The 21,587-nt window shown below is 44.5% G+C and overlaps 1 protein-coding gene across 1 annotated transcript in view; it reads left to right on the top strand.

Moving 5' to 3' along the window:
* MAP3K15 (mitogen-activated protein kinase kinase kinase 15) overlaps nt 1–21,587 on the top strand; it is a 148,551-nt gene that overhangs the window by 65,748 nt on the left and 61,216 nt on the right. Inside the window, exons 7-9 of the mRNA XM_032286043.1 lie at nt 14,832–15,002; nt 20,312–20,424; nt 20,974–21,133. Coding sequence (XP_032141934.1) covers nt 14,832–15,002; nt 20,312–20,424; nt 20,974–21,133 — 444 coding nt within the window. The remainder of the gene's footprint in view (nt 1–14,831; nt 15,003–20,311; nt 20,425–20,973; nt 21,134–21,587) is intronic.

Genomic DNA, 21,587 nt, shown 5'->3' with positions numbered 1-21,587 from the left:
TCCCATTTGTCTATTTTGGCTTTTGTTGCCAATGCTTTTGGTGTTTTAGTCATGAAGTCCTTGCCTATGCCTATGTCCTGAATGGTTTTGCCTAGGTTTTCTTCTAGGGTTTTTATGGTGTTAGGTCTTATGTTTAAGTCTTTAATCCATCTGGAGTTAATTTTAGTGTAAGGTGTCAGGAAGGGGTCCAGTTTCTGCTTTCTGCACATGGCCAGCCAGTTTTCCCAACACCATTTATTTAACAGGGAATCCTTTCCCCATTGCTTGTTTTTGTCAGGTTTGTCAAAGATCAGATGGCTGTAGGTGTGTGGCGTTGCCTCTGACGCCTCTGTTGTGTTCCATTGGTCTATATCTCTGTTTTGGTACCAGTGCCATGCTGTTTTGATTACTGTACCCTTGTTCAATTTTTTTTTTTTTTTTTGGATACGGAGTTTCACCCTTGTTGCTCAGGCTGGAGTGCAATGGCAGGATCTCAGCTCACTTCAATCTCTGCCTCCCAGGTGCAAGTGATTCTCCTGCCTCAGCCTCCCGAGTAGTTGGGATCACAGGCGCCTGCCACTACGCCTGGCTAATTTTTATATTTTTAGTAGAGATGGGCTTTCACCATGTTGGCCAGGCTGGTCTCGAACTCCTGACCTCAGGTTATCCACCTGCCTCAGCCTACCAAAGTGCTGGGATTACAGGCATGAGCCACCACATCTGGCCTTTGGCTGGTTAATTTTAAAAGCAATTTTAATTAGATATTTTCGTCACTAAATTTTTTTTTGTTTTTGAGACAGTCTCACTCTGTCACCCAGGTTGCAGTATAGTGGTGCAGTCTCAGCTCACTGCAACCTCTGCCTCCTGGGTTCAAGCGATTTTCCTGCCTCAGCCTCCTGAGTAGCTGGAATTATAGGTGTGTGCCACACTGGCTAATTTTTGTACTTTTAGTAGAGGTGGGGTTTCACCATGTTGGCCAGGCTGATCTCAAACTCCTGGCCTCAAGTAATCCACTCACCTCGGCCTCCCAAAGTGCTGGGATTACAGGCATCAGCCACCACACTTGGCCCCTAATTTTTCTTAATAAGAACTTTTAATATATGTCTAGAGTCATAATCTAGATCCCCCCCCCCCCCGAAACAGCCCCTGAGAAAAGAATTTGGGGGCAGATGGTTTATTTGGGAGGTTATCCTGGCAAGTTTTAGAAGGGGACAGGGAAATGAGACAGGGAAAGGAAGAAAGGCAACAGAAGGTGTATTAATGAGCAGATGACCACTGTGTGAGAAACTGGGGCTCTATAGCATTGAGGAGCTTGGGGAGGCTCTATAGAATATTCATAGAACAACGTATAGAGTTGTCTCACCCAATGGGCTAGGAAGCTGGGGACTTGTCCACTAACTCGCATCCATCACTGGTTGAGGGCTGCTCTGGAGGTGAGACACTCCCAGGGGAGATGGGGAGAGGGAGAATGGCAGTGGCACTAGAACCCATCAAGCCTGTATGCACAGGTGAATGCCAATGGGACACAAGCGGGCCATTGTGTGTCTTCTGCACCTACTACCCTTGTGGAAGTTGATGCTGGTTTAAATCTCTAATGCCTTCTTTTTCTGATCAAATCATTTTTCTTCAAATATCAATTTCTGGGGAGCTTCTGAGTCTTTCTGTGTTCTATTTTTTAGAGAATTCTGGGGAGAATTTAACTTTCATTTCTTGGTAGTTTGTTCTGCTGTGCAGAAGATGCCAGGAATGACCTAAATGTTGACTTCAAGAGGTGTTGGTGCCATTGTTGCCTGGCTACTGTATTGAAGATTTTTCCTTGAGATGTTTCTTTATTCAGAAGTGGTTCTATTTTTTTAATGCATGATTAAGCAGCCAACAAATATCGTTCTGAGCAGGCAGAAGTTTTAGTCGCGTATCTCTGGATTTTGCACACATAGATTTGGCTTCTCCTCACAGCAGCTCAGGAGAATCACTGCAGAGAGAAAACTCTCCTGTGATCCCTGCCTTTAAGAACAGATGGCAATCTTGGCTCCGCCGTCAAGCCAAAGGAAACATCAGTGATATCCACCAGAGGACCTGCGTGAGATGAGAAAATTCCCCTGAAAAATGACCTGGATGCTCACTCTTTTCGCAGCACATCAGAATAGGTCTCGTGGTCATCTTAGGCGGTATGCACTAAATATTACTTTGACAACAATGCCACTTGTCTGAGGTTTTAAAGAATAGTTGCTCAGCAAGTCAGATGAAAGGAAGTTCTGACCATCAGCCGGGTACTTGGATTATTCATAGATGGCAGGAATACACAGAAAAGGATTCAGGAGACATGAAGGAGCTATCTATGTGCTAGTTTTGCTGTGTAGTTGGGGATGGGAGGAGGGCCTGGTGAGTAGGGCACATTTATGGCAAAAGAGCTGTTCCTTGGGTATTGGGGGAAGGCTTCTTGGGAGGAGCTAGAATCTGGAGAGCCATTTGGAGTGACATGTGAAAACTAGGAATAGCTCCCGAGTCCTTTGGGGTAGGAAGTTTCTTGGTTAGGCAGAGCCTTTCAGAGACTTAGCGTAAGAGGAATAGAAATGACTTCGTGTGGCCTGGCTTGGCCTGGCCTCCCCTTCTGTCCTGTGCTTCCCGGTTTGCTCCTCCCTAGCTGCTCTCATCCACCTTCAGTCTTAGGGTCAGCGGGATGTTCTCCCCGTGGGTGTTAGCATATGCTGTTCCACCACGTGGAACACTCTCCCTCATCACTTACCTGACTGAAACTGATGATCCTTCCAGGTCTAGTTTCAGTGTCTCTTTCTGAGAAAAGCTGATGTTGCAAAGAATGCCAAGTCTGGAAAGGATGTCCCTGTTGTTACTCATTCTCATAGCGCTTGCTATTTCCCTTCGTAGCACTCAGTTTCTGTGTTTACTTGTTTAATACCTATCATCTTTCCTGCTGGGCTGTAAGCCTGAGGGGGGCAGGGGCCATGGTATATACTAGGCCATGATAGAGCCAGTGCCTAGAAACATTGTGCCACCCACAGAGTAGGCACTCAATAAAGATTTGTTGAATGGGGTTAGGCACAGTGGCTCATGCCTGTCATCCCAGCACTTTGGGAGGTCAAGGCAGGTTGATTACTTGAGGTCAGGAGTTCGAGACCAGTCTGGTCTACATAGTAAAACCCTGTCTCTACTAAAAATATAAAAATTAGCCAGGCATGGTGGCATGCTACTACAGCTACTCAGAAGGCTGAGGCATGAGAATCACTTGAACCCGGGAGGCAGAGGTTGCAGTGAGCTGAGATTGTGCCACTGCACTCCAGCCTGGCCAACAGAGCGAGACTCCATCTCAAAAAAAAAAAAAAAAAAAAAAGCCCAGGAACGATGGCTCATGCCTGTAATCCCAGCATTTTGGGAGGTTGAGGCAGGTGGATCACTTGAGGTCAGGAGTTTGAAACCAGCCTGGCCAACATGGTGAGACCTCGTCTCTACTAAAAATATAAAAAATTAGCCAGGTATGGTGGTGTGTGCCTGTAATCCCAGCTACTCGGGAGGCTGAGGCAAGAGAATCTCCTGAACTCAGGAAGTGGAGGTTGCAGTGAGCCAAGATCGTGCCACTGCACTCCAGCCTGGGTGACAGAGTGAGACTCTTGTCTCAAAAAAAAAAAAAGAAAAATAAAAAAGCCAGGTGTGGTAGTGCATACCTGTAGTCCCAGCTACTTGGGAGGCTGAGGCAGGAGAATCGTTAGAACCCAGGGGGCGGAGGTTACAGTGAGTTGAGATCGCACTACTATACTCCAGCCCGGGCGACAGAGTGAGACCCTGTCTCAAAAACAAATGTTGAATGGGTGAATGAATGAAGAAATGACTAATGATCAACCATGGTATAGTGTTAGAAGAGAGTCACATAATGAGTGTGTGGGTGCTACATTGAATTTACAGTTTGGTAGTAGAAAGGAAATGTATTGCATTTTCTTTATTTATATGTGAGTCTGTGCTTAAAAACAAAAACATCCAAGCCAGACATATTCAGCATATACAGAAAAATGTAAAAACATGATTACTGGTGATACCACTACCCAAAGATAATTGTTGAAGTAGGGTGTGGAGCCCAAAGCAGGGAATGTGGAAAAGTGGATGGGCCCACCTGGGCTAGGTCAGGGTCAGGTCAGGGTCAGTGGTGGTGGAAGTCTTCCTAGCGTGGGATCCCGGGTGTCTGCTAAAACAGGGATTTGATAAAAACTCAGAGGGGAACAGATCTTCCTGACCAAGTGAACCCCTGCCACCTCGGTGGTGTTGACTTGTGTATTAGTCACACAAGTCACACATTAGTGACTTAACATGATGAAAGTTTCCTTTCACTCATGCACTATTCCAGTGTGGGTGTATCCTGGCTGGGCAGTCTCTTCAGGTGATTTCTTGGTGAACTCAGTCTCCTTCCATCCTGAGGCTCTGCCCTCTCCTGGATCCTTAGATCTCCCTTCAGCCAGATGATAGGAAAAGAGCGTGCTGACTTGCTGGAGAGGTTTTGTGTCTGCGTTTGAAACAGCTTTGCTGAGATGTAATTCACATACCATACAATTCACCCATTTTGGCCTGACGCAGTGGCTCACGTGGGTAATCCCAGCACTTTGGGAGGCTGAGGCAGGCGGCTTGCTTGAGCTCAGGAGTTTGAGATTAGCCTGAGCAACATGGCAAAACCCCGTCTCTTCAAAAAGTACAAAAATTAGCCAGGTATGGTGCTGCATGCCTGTAATCCCAGCTACTTGGGATGGCTTGAGTCCTGCAGGCTGAGGTTGCAGTGAGATTGCACCACTGCACTCCAGCCTGGATGACAGAGCCAGACCCTGTCTGAAAAAAGACCCTAAGAACAACCCATTTAGAGTGTACAAGTTGGTGGTTTTTAGCATAGAGGTGTACAATCATCACTACAATCAATTTTAAAATATTTTCATTATCGTCCCCCTGCAACCAAAAGCCCATACCCATTACCAGTTACCCCCACTTCCTGGTTTCCCTCAATCTTTCTCCCCATTCCTAAGCAATCACTGATCCATTTTGGCAACCTGTTAATAGTTACCTCCTCTTCTCCCACCTTCTCTAGCCTGAGGAAACCACTAGTCTCTTTTCTGTCTCTATGGCTTTGCCTATTCTGGCCATTTTGTATAAAAGGAATCATACAATCTATGGTTTTTTGTGTGTCTGGCTTCCTTTACTTAGCATAATATCTTCAAGATTCATCCATGTAGTAGCATGTGTCAGGACTTCATTCCTTCTTATGGCTGAATAATATTCCATTGTACAGATAGGCCTCATTTCATTAATTGTGGCCACCTCGTCAGTTGGTGGGCATTTGAGTTGTTTCCACTTTTCACTATACGAGAGAGGGTTATAGGAACCTGCTCAGGAAGTGATGTTCATTACTTCTTTGCATGTTTCATTGGCCACAAGTCAGTCTCGTGTCCTAATCTCACTACAAGGGAAGTTGGGAAATGTGGTCTGGCTGAGTGCCCAGGAAAAAAAAAAGAAATGGGGCTTGGTGATGCTGCTCCAGTTTGCAGACAAGGAGTAGATTTTAACTGGATCTGTCAGCGTGGGGATTCCTGGTGACATGTCACTGAGTAGGACAGAGAGTTTAGGCAAGGCCTCTCTTCAACTCCTGCTGCCTTTGTGTGAATGGGAAAGCCAGCTTGAGAAATGCCCAGCTCCATCAGAGGGCCTGCCAGCCCATTGGAGAGCCTAGCCTTCACAGGTGGTGCTTTGCCATCCCAGGAGACTGGGGAAGGTTGGCATGATGGGAGCTAGAGTGAGTGACTTAATGGTGGTTGTGCCCTGACACATAACTGGGTCCTATTTGTAGAGTAGAAAAACAAGCATTCGGTGTGTGCATTTCTTTGGCACTGAACGTTGTTCACACTAAGACGCAGGTTGCCCCTAGTTGTACCCTTCCACCTTTGTAAATACAGGGCATCTGGCCAGAGCAGGGCACCTGCTTTCCTGTGGCAGGTGTGTATCTGTCAGGGTCCAGTCAGGAAACAAAACCACTCTAAGTATTTAAAGTAGAGGAAACTGATTATAGGAAATTGGTTACACAGGTGACAGAAGAGCTGACAAACCAGACAGGAAACGGTGGGGCAGTCCTGAATTTAGCATCAGCAGAAAGCTGCTGTCACTCCTTGGCTGGAGGGACGCAGGGAAGAGGTGATATTACCAGGGCCCAGGTGCCAGGATCCCCTGGAACAGTTGTGTGCCAACCTGGTGGGAGCTGGGTCCAACAAAGAGATGCGGCTGTTGCTGGAGTGACCACGCACACCAAGAACAATAGGGAGAAACTGCACTGCCTTCTTCCTCCTTCCCATCCTCCACGGCCCCATCCCTGCCTCCAGTGCCTCCCACCGGTTGCCGTCAGCTGAGCACAGCAGCCTAGAGGAGTCAGCTGCCCTGTAACACACAGCAGGGCCACAGGAAGACCAAGAATGCGTTTTAAGGCAGACACCAGTGATTGCCCAGTAGGACACTATCAGAATTACTGCCCAGTTTCTAGTATTTTTAAAGTGGGCTTTATTAAGGTATAACTTACATACAATAGGCCAGACATGGTGGCTCACGCCTGTAATCCCAGTACTTCAGGAAGCCAAGGTGGGAGGATCACTTGAGGCCAGGAGTTCGAGGCCAGCCTGGGTAACACAGCGAGACCTTGTCTATAAAAAAAATTAAAAGAAAAAAAGATTAGCTCTCTGCGGTGGTGTATGCTGGTAGTTCCAGCTACTTGGGAGGCTGAGATAGGAGGATTGCTTGAGCCTGGGAGTTCAAGGCTGTAGTGAGCTGTGATCATGCCACAGTACTTCAGCCTGGGTGACAGGGTAAGATCCTGTCTCAAAAAACTACTATACGATAAATTAAAATTTTAAGTGCACAATTTGATGAGTTTGGTCAAATAAATACACCCATGAAACTACTACCACAATCAAGATACAGAATATCATATCCCTGTGTTAGGCTGTTCTCATATTGCTATAAAGAAATACCAGAGACTGGGTGATATATAAGGAAAAGAGGTTTAATTGGCTCACAGTTCTGCAGACTGTACAAGCCTGGCACTGGTGTTGGCTCAGCTTCTGGGGAGGCCTTGGGTTGGTTTTATCCATGGGGGAAGGTGAAGAAGGAACAGGCAGCTCAGATGCTGAGAGAAGGAGCAAGAGGGAGAGTGAGGGCAGGTGTCACACACTTTTTTTTTTTTTTGAGGCAGAGTCTCCTCTGTTGCCCAGGCTGGAGTGCAGTCGCGCAATCCCGGGTAACTGCAACCTTCACCTTCTGGGTTTGAGCAATTCTCCTGCCTCAGCCTCCTGCCTAGCACCTGCCACCACACCCGGCTGTTTTTTGTATCTTTGTAGAGACATGTTTTACCTTGTTGGTCAGACTGGTCTCAAACTCCTGACCTCAAGTGATCTGCCCACCTCGGCCTCCCAGAGTGCTGGGATTACAGGTGTGAGCCACCACACCTGCCCTCAGTGTGATTTTTATATTTGTTTGGGTTTTTATTGTCACTACAGGAGTGAAGACCTTTCACATTCTTCTACATCTTAATTGGAAGCAGAAGTCTCTTGTAAGGTTTTTGACTGGTGACCCAATACAAAGTGCACTGTAGAAAGGACACTGGTCTAATGAGACCTTTTGTGTGTTAAAGCTCAGGGCTGGCTTAGAAGAAGGATTTATTGGGATTCTATCTGTCTTTCGTCCTATGAATTTCCCCTGATTGATAGACACGCAGTATAGAAAAGAGGGCCAGGCAGACGGGATGCTTGGTGGCAAGTCAGTGCTCTGGCGGACCCATAGCTTATGGCAATGCTTTGAGGTAAACAAAGTCAGACACTTCAGATGAAGCGCTGGGGCACAAAAGGGCTAAATGCCCTGCTCAAAACTCAGATGGCTAGTAAATGGTGTGAAAATAGCCAGGATCTAGCTCCATATGATTCCCAGTTCACTGTTCTGTTTTTATTCTGGGCATTTGATTGCATAAGTAATAGATGAAGCCAGGTGTGTTGGCTCATGCCTGCAGTCTCAGGACTTTGGGAGGCTGAGGCAAGAGGATCATTTCAGCCTACGAGTTCAAGACAAGCCTGGGCCACATAGCAAAACCCTGTCTCTACCCACCTGCCTCGACAAAAAAAAAAAAAAAAAAAAAAAAAAAAGCTGGGTGTGGTGGTGCATGCCTGTATTTCCAGCACTCTGAGACAGGAGTTTCACTTGAGCCCGGGAGCTTGAGGCTGCAGTGAGCCGTGATCACACCACTGCATTCCAGCCTGGGCAACAGAGCAAGACCCTATCTCAAAAAGCAAAAACAAAAAAGTAATAGATGAATATATTTGTATATTCCTGTGAAAAACTGAAAAACAACCCATCTAAAGCAGTTATCCTGAACTCTAATCTCTTATCCCATCCATATTCCAGAAGTAACCTCTCTTGTCAGTTTGGTGTATATCGTTGGAGACAATTTTCTATGCACTTACATATTGTGAAAACGTCATACTGCAGAGTTTTTAAGCTATAGGACCACATGGGAGGTATTCTGTTGCGTTTTTTCACTTAGTAATCAATGCTTAGAGATCTTTCCATGCCACTACACTAACCCTGTTCAGTTAGTCATTCATTTAACGACACTTATTGATCATCTACTTTGAGCCAGATCCAATTCTAAGCACTGGGGCACAGTAGTTAACAAACCAGACACAAAAATCTCTACCCTCTTGGAGCTTGCATTCTAAAATGAGGAGATAGAATTATAAAAAAAAAAAAAAAAAAAAACAACCTGGCCAGGTGCAGTGGCTCACACCTGTAATCCCAGCACTTTGGGAGGCCGAGGTGGGTGGATCACGAGGTCAAGAGATTGTGACCATCCTGGCCAACATGGTGAAACCCCCTCTCTACTAAAAAATACAAAAATTAGCTGGGCGTCATGGCGCGTGCCTGTAGTCCCAGCTACTCAGGAGTCTGAGGCAGGAGAATCGCTTGAACTCAGGAGGCAGAGGTTGCAGTGAGCCGAGATCATGCCACTGCACTTGGGCCTGGTGACAGAGCGAGACTCTATCTCAAAACAAAACAAAACAAAAAAACCTAAATTTATTAAAACAGTTTAGGATGATGGGGGCCAGTAAGTAGGGTGGGAAGATTGCAATTTTAAGTTGAGTGCTGAGAGAAGACCACACCTACTAGAAAGTGACTAGAAAAGATCAGAAAGAGGCAAGGGAACATACCATGTGATATGTGGGGGAAGATCATTTCAGGTAGAGGGATCAGCATGAGGAACAGCAAGGAAGCTTGTGTACCTGGAGGATAGCAGGTGATGGAGGTGGGGGCAGGAGTGGTAAGAGATGAGCTTGGAGAAATAACCAGGAATATATCTTGTAGATCCTAACAGGCCACTGAAAGAAAATTGGTGTTTGCTCTAAGATGGGAGCCACTGGTGAGTTTTGAGTAGAAGGATGACATCTGCCTTACAGCGTAGATGATCACTATGACTTCTGTGTTGAGATTAGATTGTAGAGAGGTAAGGGTGGAAGCAGGAAATGACGTGGCTTAGACCAGAGTGGTAAAGGTGGGCCTCATGAGAAATGGGTCAATTTCAGATAAAGTTTGAAATAAAAGCCAATGGAATCTACTGGTCCAATGAAGGATGTTAAAGGAACCAAACATGACTGCAAAGTTTTTGGCCTGAATAGGAGGAATAACGGGTTGGCCATTTAACGAGAAGGGGAAGACTGTAGAACCGGCTTGATGGGACAATCAAGAGTTTGACTTGGGGCTGGGCGTGGTGGTACACACCTGTAATCCCAGCACTTTAGGAGGCCAAGGTGGGCAGATCACTTGAGGCCAGGAGTTCAAGACCACCCTGGTCATCGTGGCTAAACCCTATCTCTACTAAAAATGCAAAAGTTAGCTGAGCATGGTGGTGCATGCCTGTAATCCCAGCTACTTGGGAGGCTGAGGCATGAGAATCGCTTCAATCCGTGAGTTAGAGGTTGCAGTGTGCTGAGAATGCACTGCTGCACTCCAGCCTGGGCGACAGAGTGAGACTGTCTCAGGGAAAAAAAAAAGTTTGATTTGGGACATGTTAAGTTTGAGGTATTAACATGCAAACCAGATAGTGAGAAGGCAGTTGGATATGTGAGTGTGGAGTTTAGGGGAGAGACCTGGGCTGGAGATAGAAATTTGGAAGTCATCACAATATGGATGGTTTGAAAAGTTATGGCAATGGATGATATCAAGGGATCTAGGGTAGTTACCAAGAAAGATGAAATGCCCAAGGGTAGTGCCAAGTGACACTCCAATATGAAAAAATCAGAGAGATGGACTAAAGTAGGAGAAAATCAGGCAAGTGTGGTGTCCAGCAAATCAAATGACAAAAGTAGTCCAGGGAGGAAGGAGTACATGGTTGTAAAATGCACATGTATGTGAAATAGGACAAGGAGTGAGAAGGGAGCAGTGGATTTAGCAATGATGCCAACCCACTGACTCAGAAAGTCCAGCATGAGAAGCACTGATGTCTGGGTCTCATCTCCAGAGATTCAGATTTAAGCTCCCGGGTGATTCTATTTTTGTTTTGTTTTGTTTTTTGAGACAGAGTCTCACTCTATCACCCAGGCTCGAGTGCAATGGCACTATATTGGCTCACTGAAACCTTCACATCCCGGGTTCAAGTGATTCTCCTGCCTCAGCCTCCTGAGTAGCTGGGACTATAGGCACCTGTCACCACGCTCAACTAATTTTTGAATTTTTTTTTTTTAGTGTAGATGGGGTTTCACCATGTTGGCCAGGCTGGTCTCGAACTCCTGACCTCAGGTGATCTGCCTGCCTTGGCCTCCCAGAGTGCTGGGATTATAGGTGTGAGCTGCCATGCCCAGCCTTCCAGGTGATTCTGACATGTAGCCGAGGTTCAGACCCACTGTCTAAGTTTCCTTCTCTTAATTGTAAAATGTACTTAATTGCCAGAAACAGATGTTGCTGACCAATTCAACATAGGAGTTTTTATCTATAGGCTTGTTCTTGGATACCTTGGGATCTGAAAATGATAAGCAGATCCAAAAGCTGATTATTAACCACTAAAGGGATTAGCTTTTTAACACCTGTCTTAAAATGGCTTTTAAGCTGAAAATCTCTTTGCTTTTAATTTTTTCAAATGTTTGATTTTTGTTTTGTTTATACTCAAAAGACCTTTTGTTTTGAGTAACAAGGGTAAATTTCAAGTTAATGAGAAAATTCAAGAAAAATCTTGATGTAACTGGTCCAAAAAACTAAAGTCCAAACGAACCTGAACTCATATCAATAATTAAGCATTAGCTTGGGCAACATGGAGAAAGCCTGTCTCTACAAAAAAATACGTGAATTGGCTGAGCGTGGTACGTGCCTGTAGTCACAGCTACTTGGGAGGCTGGGGTGGGTGGGGTGGACCTGGAAAGTCGAGGCTGTAGTGAGCTGAAATCGTACCACTGAACTCCAGCCTGGGCAACAAAGTCCTGTCTCCAAAAAAAAAAAAAAAAAAAACACACACAAGAAAAGGCATATTTCAGTGAGTTTATTGAGTTTAGTACATTTTTTTCAGAATCATGAATATTTTACACCTCCAAAGTTGGCTAATTACAGATGTAGAAATGTTGTGTGCCTCATTAAAGTTTCAATCTTTTTTGTATTCTTGCCACAGACATTAGGAATTATGTAAATGCTCTAGTAAATTTGAGTTGGTGTCTGTTGGCTCTTAAAAATTAAAGAATATTATACGATGGCTGTGCAACAAGAGATCTGGTTTGCAGGTTAGTTCGGTTGGAGTCTATGTGACAAAAAGAGGAAAGATCAAATATGTTAGAACAGGATCAAGGGAGAAAATGGGAAAAGTCCAAGTCCAAATGCAGGCTTAATTATTACAGGTTTCCAGAAGGTCGCCAAGTGTCTAGATTACCCCTTTTCAAACCAGGTTGGGTTCCACAAGAGAACTAAGCCCTAATGCCTGCTGGTATCCATTGTATGAAATGATTGAATTTCTCTTCTGCATCCAGTGAGGCTGGCTACATACCATCGTTGGGAGCACTGAAAACATAGTCACTCAAATAATCAAATAATTTTTTCCAGGGATTAATCCTGTCATGGAACCCCAGTTGAGAGAGACTGGCTGTTTTAGGTACTAATTTGACATCTTGGATGTTGCAGTAGTTTTTGAGGTGCATGTCCTCAGGAAAGAAAACACAAAAGGAGCCTGTTGTGGCCAGGCATGGCGGCTCACGCCTATAATCCCAGCACTTTGGGAGGCAGGCGGATCACCTGAGGTTGCAAGTTTGAGACCAGCCTGACCAACATGGTGAAACCCTGTTTCTCAAAAAAAAAAAAAAACCAAAAAATTCAAAAATTAGCCAAGTGTGGGGCATGCATCTGCAATCCCAGCTACTTGGGAGGCTGAGGTGGGAGAATCTCTTGAACCTTGGATGCGGAGGTTGCAGTGAGCCGAGATCGTGCCACTGCACTCCAGGCTGGGCAATGGAGCAAGACTCCATCTCCAAAAATAAAAACAGCCTATTGTAAAATCACCAAAAAATAAAAAAGAATTATTTATTAGAATAGTTATTAATAATATATACCTAGGACCACCTTGTATAAATCCCAGCAGTGATTTTCTGAACATTTTAATATGTATCCTTACAGACTTTTGTCTATGTGCATAAACATATGTGAATACTGTTTATTTCAAACAATGTAGTCATGCTTTTCACTTAGTTCAGCAGGGTTTTTCCATGAAATGTTACTATTACGGATGTTCCTCTGTGTAATTACATGTGGATCTGCCCCTTTATAATGATTACGTTATTCTGTAGTCTGGTCGTTGCAAATATATTTTGCTGTTCTTCCATTAATGGACATCTGAGTCATCTCCAGTTCCTTAACTATTACAGGCAGTGCCATAATAAACGTCTTTGTTCAAAAAATTCTTGAAAAAAGATGTACATATTATAGATTCTAGAAGTGGAATCGTTAGGTCAGGATGGATACCTTTTATGTTTTTGTTTTTATTATGTAAAATCACAAATAGATTTAAAAGTAGGGACTAGTATAATTGTCTTAGGCAAGGTTCTCCAGAGGAGCAAACCAATAGGATGTATAGAGAACTAGAGGAAGAGATGGATTAGGAGAATTGGCTCAGGTGATTCTAGAGGCTGGCAAGTGCCATGCAAGCTGGGGAACCAGGAATGCTCGTGCTGTGATTTGGTCTGAGTCCAAAGGCCTGAGAACCAGGGGTGCTGCTGGGGTAAGTCCTGAAGTCTGAAGGCCCAAGAGCCCAAAATGCTGATGTCCAGGGCCAGGAGACGATGAATTTCTCAGTTCAAAAAAAGAGAATGCACTCTTCCTTGATCTTTCTTTCTGTTCCCTTGGTCCCTCAGTGGATTGTATGATGCCACCTACATTGGTGAGGGTGGTGAGGGTGGTGGTCTTTACTCAGACTGTTGATTCAGATGCTAATCTCATCCAGAAACCCCGTCACAGACATACCCAGAAATAGCGTTTTACTAGCTGTCTGGCCTTCCTTAGCCCAGTCAAGCTGAAACATAAAATTAACCATCACGATAATAAACCCCGTCTACCCCGCATCCACGTCAATAATTATCATTGTATGGCCAATTTTGTTTCCCCTTTGCCCCTACCCACTTCTTTATACCCCAGTGCTGGACTTATTATGAAGCAAAGACATACCATTTTATCCCCAGATATTTCAGTGTGTATCTTTAAAATTTAAGAACACTTATAAAACAGCCATGATTACATTATAATACCTAAAAATGAACAGTCTTCAGGTTTTACATTATACCGAAAAATTAATGATTTCTCAGTGTCAGGACTCAAATTTTCCCAATTGTCTCTCTCTCTCTTTTTTTTTTTTTTGAGATGGGGTCTCACTCTGTTGCCCAGGCTGGAGTGCAGAGTGGCACGATCTCAGCTCACTGCAACCTCCGCCTCCTGGGCTCAAGTGATTCTCCTGCCTCAGCCTCCCTAGTATGTGGGACCATTGGTGTGTGACACCACGCCTGGCTAATTTTTGTATTTTTGTAGGGACAGGGTTTTACCATGTTGGCCAGGCCGGTCTGGAACTCCTGACCTCAAGTGGTCTACCCGCCTTGGCCTCCCAAAGTGCTGAGATTACAGGTGTGAGCCACTGCACCCAGCCTCATATATATATATATATTTTTTTTTTGGTGGGTTTGTTTGAATTACAATCCAGACAAAGTCTGTACATTGCATTTAGTTGACATGACTCAAGTCTTATTATACAGGTTTCCCCTTTGCTTATTTTTTCATTTCCTTATGATTTACTTGTTGAGATAGGATCAAGTAGGGACTGAGTATAATTGTATAAGATTTACTGGTGTGGATCTTAAGAAGTGACTACATTGGAAAATGAAAAATTATTTAGAATTAATTTTTCTGCTAAAGTACAGCATCCTTGCACCTAGTCTTTCAGCAGAATGAATGCATATATATTCTGCTTTCTTTTTTTTTTTAAACAGGGTTTCACTCTGTTGCCCAGACTGGAGTGCAGTGACACCATCTTGGCTCACTGCAACCTCTACCTCCTAGGCTCAAGCAAGTCTCCTGCCTCAGCCTCCCAAGTAGCTGGGATTATAGGCGCACACCACTACCACCCAGCTAATTTTATATTTTTAGTAGAGACGGGGTTTCACCATGTTGGCCAGGCTGGTCTCAAACTCCTGACCTGAAATGATCCACCCTCCTCGGCCTCCCAAAGTGCTGGGATTACAGGTGTGAGCCACTGCACCCAGCCACTATTTCAGTGTTTTGATTCAGACATATGTGACCTTATAACATCTGTCTTTTAGGAGAAACAGCACAGGTGACCGTGAGAAGGCTTTGCAGATCATGCTCCAGGTTCTGCAGAGCTGTGATCACCCGGGCCCTGACATGTTCTGCCTGTGTGGGAGGATCTACAAGGACATCTTCTTGGATTCAGACTGCAAAGATGACACCAGCCGAGACAGCGCCATTGAGTGGTAAACCCGCAGCCCGAGTTACCAGCACATGCATCTGTTCAAGAAACAGAATCTCATAGGCTAAGCATGTGCATCTCTTCCCTATGTACATGTCTGTCTGCTGGCAGTGAGCAAACATTTGTAGTAAATGTGGCCTGGGAATTTCCAGATTCCCTTTTTCGAGAGAAAACTATGAGAAACAGGAATTCTACTGGTCACAATCTTCCCACAAGTACACTTGTTTATGGGCCAAGAAAGAGGCCCAGCACACTCTCTCCCAGCTCCTGCTTCCAGAACCTTGTCCACCACCAGCAGGGAATCATCTTCCCAGTGATCTGTTCATTCATTTGATATTCATTCATTTATTTAACCATGTTCAGTGATGGCTTACTGTGTGCCAGAAACTTTTCTAGGTAGTGCGGTACAGACACAACAGACATGAATCTGCCCTTGGGGGCCTTACATTGCTGGTGAGGGAAGTCAAAGAAAGTGACACATGTAGGATGTCATGTGAGGGCTATGGGGAAAGGTCAAGCAGGGAAGGGGATAAAGGAGGGCTCAGAGGGGCAGTCTACAATTTTAAATAGGGTGGTCAGTGAAGGTGTCTAAAGATGCCAAAGTGATAAGGGAGTGAGCTTCACAGGTAATTGGAGAAGGTGTTCTTGGCAGAGGGAACAGCAAGGGCAGAGACTCTGAGGATGAAGCATGCCAGGCACACTCTAGGATGGTGAGCAGTAAGCTAAGGGTGGGTGGAGAGCAACATGAAACAGGAAGGGGGCATGACCTTCTTGCTCTGAGTGAGAAGGCACATCAAATGGAGGGCTCTGAGCAGAGGAGTGACAAGATTGGACGTGCATTTCAACAGGAATATTCACTGTTGGGCAAATAATATATTTTAGGGGGTGTATCAGCTATCACTTGCTGCATAACAAACAACTCCAAAACTTAGCAGCTTCGAACAGCAATGATTTATGATTTTTCATGATTCTGTGGCTTTGCCAGGCAGTTCTGCTGGTTTCACCTGGGCTCACTTCTAAAATTGAAGTCAGCTGTAGGGTCAGGTATGGCTGGAAGATCCAAATGACCCCATACACATTTGGCAGCTGGTGTTGGCTACTGATAGTGTGCCTCAGTTCTCCCTCATGTGGTTCTAATCCTGGTAGACCAGCTTTCTTACGTGGTATGCAGAACTCTCTAAGAGAGTGAGCAAGGGAGCTGCAAAGCCTTTGGAGGCTTAGGCTCAGGAACTCACACCTGGTTACTGTTGCCACATGCTATTGATCAAAGCAAATCACATGGCTTGCCCAAATTCAAAAGGGTGGAGAAATATGCCTCACCTCTGGATCGGAGGAAGAGCAGTTACATTGCAAAGGTGCATACATATTGCAATGGGAGGAATTTGTGGCCATAAACAGTCTATCACAGGGACAAGGACAGAAGCAGGGAATGGTTAGGAGAATCTAGCAGTAATTCAGGGGAGACCTGGTGGTGGCTTGAGTCCAGGTGGTGGGGACAAAAGTGTTGAGAAGTTGGATGCAGGGTATATTCTGAAGGTGGAACCCACAGGCTCATGTCGTTCATTTCCATCAGAAGAGCTCTTGGTGTTGAGGTTCTTCTTTCATTCAATTCTAACTGCTCCTTCTCTCTCTCTCTTCCTTTCATACACACAGGAGGCTCCGTCCTCCCCACCTTCTCTCCATCCGCACTTACTTCTCTGGCAATCCCAGCCACTCTCACACCTAGGGACACTTAGCTGGAGCTCTCCAGCCCAACATCCTAAGTGATGGCCTTACATGTCCCCCCTTTGCCCACCTGATCTACCTCAAGATGATGCTGGTATTTCAGACTCAACATTTTGAAGGCTGAAGTCATTTCCTCTTCTCCACAAGGTATGGCTTCCAATGTCTTGCTTTCTTCCTACTATTCTCTACCCTCCTAGCTGTAAACTTTCAGTCAGTGTTCTATTCCTTTCACTTAATTACCTCCTGTCCACTCGGGCCCCATTTCCAGCCCTTCTGCGAGGTTTCTTTCACTGCTTGCCAACCCTTTCCCCAGTCAGTGCATTTTTTTTTTTCTTTCTTGCCAGGAATGTTCTAACAGTACCCAAGTAGACCCCCTGCTTGCTGTCTGTTCAGTCTCTCCTTCACAGATTTACAGCCTACTCTTCCTAAAGCTCAAGAACCCACCATGGCTCCCTGATCCCTATTATATAAAAATTCAGACTCTCAGATCACCATTCTACGTGTCCTGAACACTTTCTCCAATCTGCCTCTAGCCCTGTTTTTCACTATCTGGTGTGTGTCCAACTAAACTGAAGTTCCTAAGGAGTTTTCTAAACTCTTGTCTCTGTTCCTGCTGTTTTCTACGCTGGGGGTTCTCTTTCCAAATCACTGCTGTTTCATTTCTCTCTCTCTCTCTCTGATGGAGTCTCTCTCTGTCACCAGGCTGGAGTGCAGTGGCACAATCTCAGCTCACTGCAACTTCCACCTCCCTGGTTCAAGTAATTCCTCTGCCTCAGCCTCCACTGCTGGGCTTACGGGTGCATGCCACCACGCCTGGCTAATTTTTTTGTATTTTTAATAGAGATGGGGTCTCACCATGTTGGCCAGACTGGTCTTGAACTCCTGACCTCAGGCAATCTGCCCACCTCGGCCTCCCAAAATGCTGGGATTACAGGCGTGAGCCACCGCGCCCAGCCTCATTTCTCTTTATCTGTATGCCATATCTCAAGTCTCGAGGTGAAATGACCCTATATGTCTTCTGTGAATTCCCCTAGACTTGGATTTGTGTGATTTTAAGATACTTACCACATTCTTACTTCTATTGTCACTAATTATGTGTAGCTCTTATTCCCTTTCACCAGAGTGTAAGTTCTTGGAACATAATGACCTCATTTTCTTTTTTTAAATTCCCGGTACTTCCTAATGCACTGTGTGGTTGAGAGGATTCACTCAGGGTAATGTAGGGAAGTTAATGTTTGGTAAAGCCAAAACAGAAAGCTGTGTTCCCACTATAGTGGTTGGGAATTCAACTCCCAGGTCAAAAAATCACTGCCTTTGGCTCCTTTAAGTAAGTCCTAGGAGTTTTTCTCCACCAGCTTCAGAAGGTAGTGGGGGTGGGTGCAGGAGCAAATGAAGGTTCGTCTTCTGCTCAGGGCGTGGTGGCTGCAGATAAGATCTATCTTGGGTATCATCTAACCCAGACCCTCCAGTGCAGACATGGAGCATATGGCTTGGGGAGGTAGGGGCTGGTCCACGATCACAGGGCTGGTTAGTGGCGACTCTGGGACTACAGTCCTGCCTGGACTTCAGATCTTCTCTGTCCCTAAGTTGGGCCTGTTTGACTTCTGAGAAGCCACCCTCTCTGCCCCCTTCTCGGTATAACTGTTCATAGTAAAAGAAAATAAAACAGTCAAATGCAGAAGGATATGGAATTAAAAATTCCCAAAACATACAGGAAAAAAAAAAGGTTAAATTTTGTTGACTAAGGTAGGAAGGATTTTCTCAGTGTCCTCTGGTCTGTCTGAGGGTATTTGTATTATGCCTCAGAATTGATAAAGCCACATATATTTTTTGAGATGGAATCTTGCTCTGTCACCCAGCTGGAATGCAGGAGTGCAATCTCAGCTCACTGCAATGTCGGCCGCCTGGGTTCAAGCAATTCCCCTGCCTCAGCCTCCTGAGTAGTTGAGACTATAGACGCACGGTGCCATGCCCAGCTAATTTTTTGTATTTTAGTAGAGGCAGGGTTTCACCATGTTAGCCAGGATAGTCTTGATCTCCTGACCTCGTGATTCACTCGCTTCGGCCTCCCAAAGTACTGGGATTACAGGCATGAGCCATCATGCCCGGCCAATAAAGCCATATTTTAACTGACTTCAGTGATAACTTCTCCTTTCAAGAATTAATATTTTGTGGTTGTTGAATTCTCTTGCTGTCACATGAGTGACAAAATTACTACTAGCAAGTCTTTGGTATAAACTGTGCCACTTAAAGACATTTGTGTCATTACTTCATTAATTTCTTTTTTCCTGCCTATAATTTTCATACTTGTTTGTAGAACAGAAATAAACCTTTTATGTAGAAAAGAATAAAGAGAGTGAAAATGGCACTGTTAATCTTTTGGTATAAAAATAGGATTCCCAATTTTGTATCCTGTTCCTTATCCGGATATAATAGATCCCTGTCGCTGGCCTCATTTTGTGCCACTGCTTCTGTAGTTATTTGGGATCCAGGATTTTGGCAATACTGCTTCATGCATGAAAAAACAACTCCATATTGTTCAAAGCAAACAAACAACTTGCAGAGAAATGGCCTACCATTGATGCCATTTCGATGTAATAAAAAATACTCAATGCATAATTGGAATCCAACTTTAGAAACAAGGTTTAGGTGGGCACAGTGGCTCACGCCTGTAATCCCAGCTACTCGGGAGGCCGAGGTGGGAGGATCACTTGAGCCCAGGGGTTCAAGGCTGTAGCTGTGATCATGCCACTGCATTCCAGCCTGGGTGACGGAGTGAGATCCTGTCTCTAAAAAAATGAAAAAAAAAAAAAATGAATTGGGCATGATGGCACATACCTGTAGTCCTAGTTGCTTGGAAGGCTGAGGTGGAAGGATCGCTTAGGTCCAGGAGTTCAAGGCTGCAGTGAGCCATGATTATTATACCAATGCACTTTGGACATCAAATCATGGTTATCTTTTGGGAGTAGGATTAGAATTGATTTTAAATTTCATGTATGTCCTAATGATTTCCCTATTTTATATAATCATTGAGGCTTTTATGATAAACATCTTATGAACAAAAACAATTAAAACTCCCTAGCGTAAGTTACTGTGTTGCTATTATAACTTTTTTTTTTTTTTTGAGACAGAGTCTTGTTCTGTCACCCATGCTGGAGTGCAGTGGCACGATCTTGACTCACTGCAGCTTCTTCGTCCCGGGTTCAAGAGAGTCTCTTGCCTCGGCCTCCTGAATAGCTAGGATTACAGGCACTTACCACCACACCCAGCTAATTTTTGCATTTTTTTAAATAGAGATGGGGTTTCACCATATTCGCCAGGCTGGTCTTGAACTCCTGGCCTCAAGTGATCCATCTGCCTCGACCTCCCAAAGTACTGGGATTACAGGCATGAGCCACCATGGCTGGCATATTATGACATTTTTAAAGCATTAGAGAGCTGCATGTGGCTGTTTGTAAAGGTGGTGGGAGGTAAGGGGAATGGGCAACAACAAATTGAAGAAATAAAACTTTTCACTAGAATGTTGGTTTATACAATTATTTACACATTTTTTGTTGTAATAAGACTTTGGTGGTTCTGTGATTATAGGTATCGCAAAGGGTTTGAACTCCAGTCATCTCTCTATTCGGGAATTAACCTTGCAGTTTTGCTGATAGTTGCTGGACAACAATTTGAAACTTCCTTGGAACTAAGGAAAATAGGTAAAGCTGTTTATTATTGCAGATGTTATACAAGTTTGGCATTAAAAATTATGTTCAAATAACTACCATTATATCATTATATTTCTATTATTATTATTTTTTTTTGAGATAGTCTCGCTCTGTTACTTAGGCTGGAGTGTAGTGGCGTGATCTCGGCTCACTGCAACCTCCACCTCCCAGGTTCAAGCAATTCTCCTGCCTCAGCCTCTTGAGTAGCTAGGGTTACAGGTGCTCGTCACCACACCCAGCTTTTTTTTTTTTTTTTTTTTTTTTTTGTATTTTTAGTAGAGATGGGGCTTCACCATGTTGGCCAGGCTGGTCTCGAACTCTTGACCTCAAGTGATCCACCTGCCTCAGCCTCCCAAGGTGCTGGGATTGCAGGCGTGAGCCACCATGCCTGACCTACTAGCATTATATTTCAAAAGGAGCAATCAGTTACTTTTCCAATAGCATGCCTGAGACAGCAGCCAAAACAAAATGCCTGCTTATCCTCAATATGACAGAAACTAAGAAAGATTTTTCTGACTATCTAAAATACAAATTCTTAAGGTGTCCGGCTGAACAGTTTGTTGGGAAGAAAAGGGAGCTTGGAGAAAATGAACAATTACTGGGATGTGGGTCAGTTCTTCACCATCAGCATGCTGGCCAGTGATGTCGGGAAAGCTGTCCAGGCAGCAGAGAGGTTGTTCAAACTGAAACCTCCAGTCTGGTGAGTTGCGTCTGTGTGTTGTCATCATCATCTCAATATATGACCTTGTTCTTAAATGTCTTCCCCAGGGGAAATGCAAAAACAGTAATAATCACTATGTTTCTCCTTCTGACTTTTCATTAAAGCAAAGTTAGCACAGACCCAACTGCTCTGAGAATTCCCTTTTATGTGAAGGGAGGGAAAGACAGATCCACATGGAATATATCCCTGCCTGCTCCAAACTCGAGATTAGACTTTATATCCTGTTAATTGCTTCAGGTTGTCTAGGTCCTTAAGACAAAAACACTCTTGCTTACTAGTATGTATTATGCATTTTGTGAGAAAGCATATAATAAGGTGAAAAAGGACACCAAGAAAATGTTTATCACAAATGAAAACTGGAACTAAAAGAACAATAATAAGGTATGGTAAATAAAACAGTGGCCCAGCAACAGCCTTATACGGCCATTTAAAC

Source organism: Sapajus apella, unplaced genomic scaffold (assembly GCF_009761245.1).
Source record: "Sapajus apella isolate SASKATOON/1434 unplaced genomic scaffold, GSC_monkey_1.0 scaffold17, whole genome shotgun sequence".
NCBI lineage: Eukaryota > Metazoa > Chordata > Mammalia > Primates > Cebidae > Sapajus > Sapajus apella.
The sequence above is the reverse complement of the archived record's forward strand: the minus strand, read 5'-3'. Positions and strand labels throughout refer to the sequence as shown.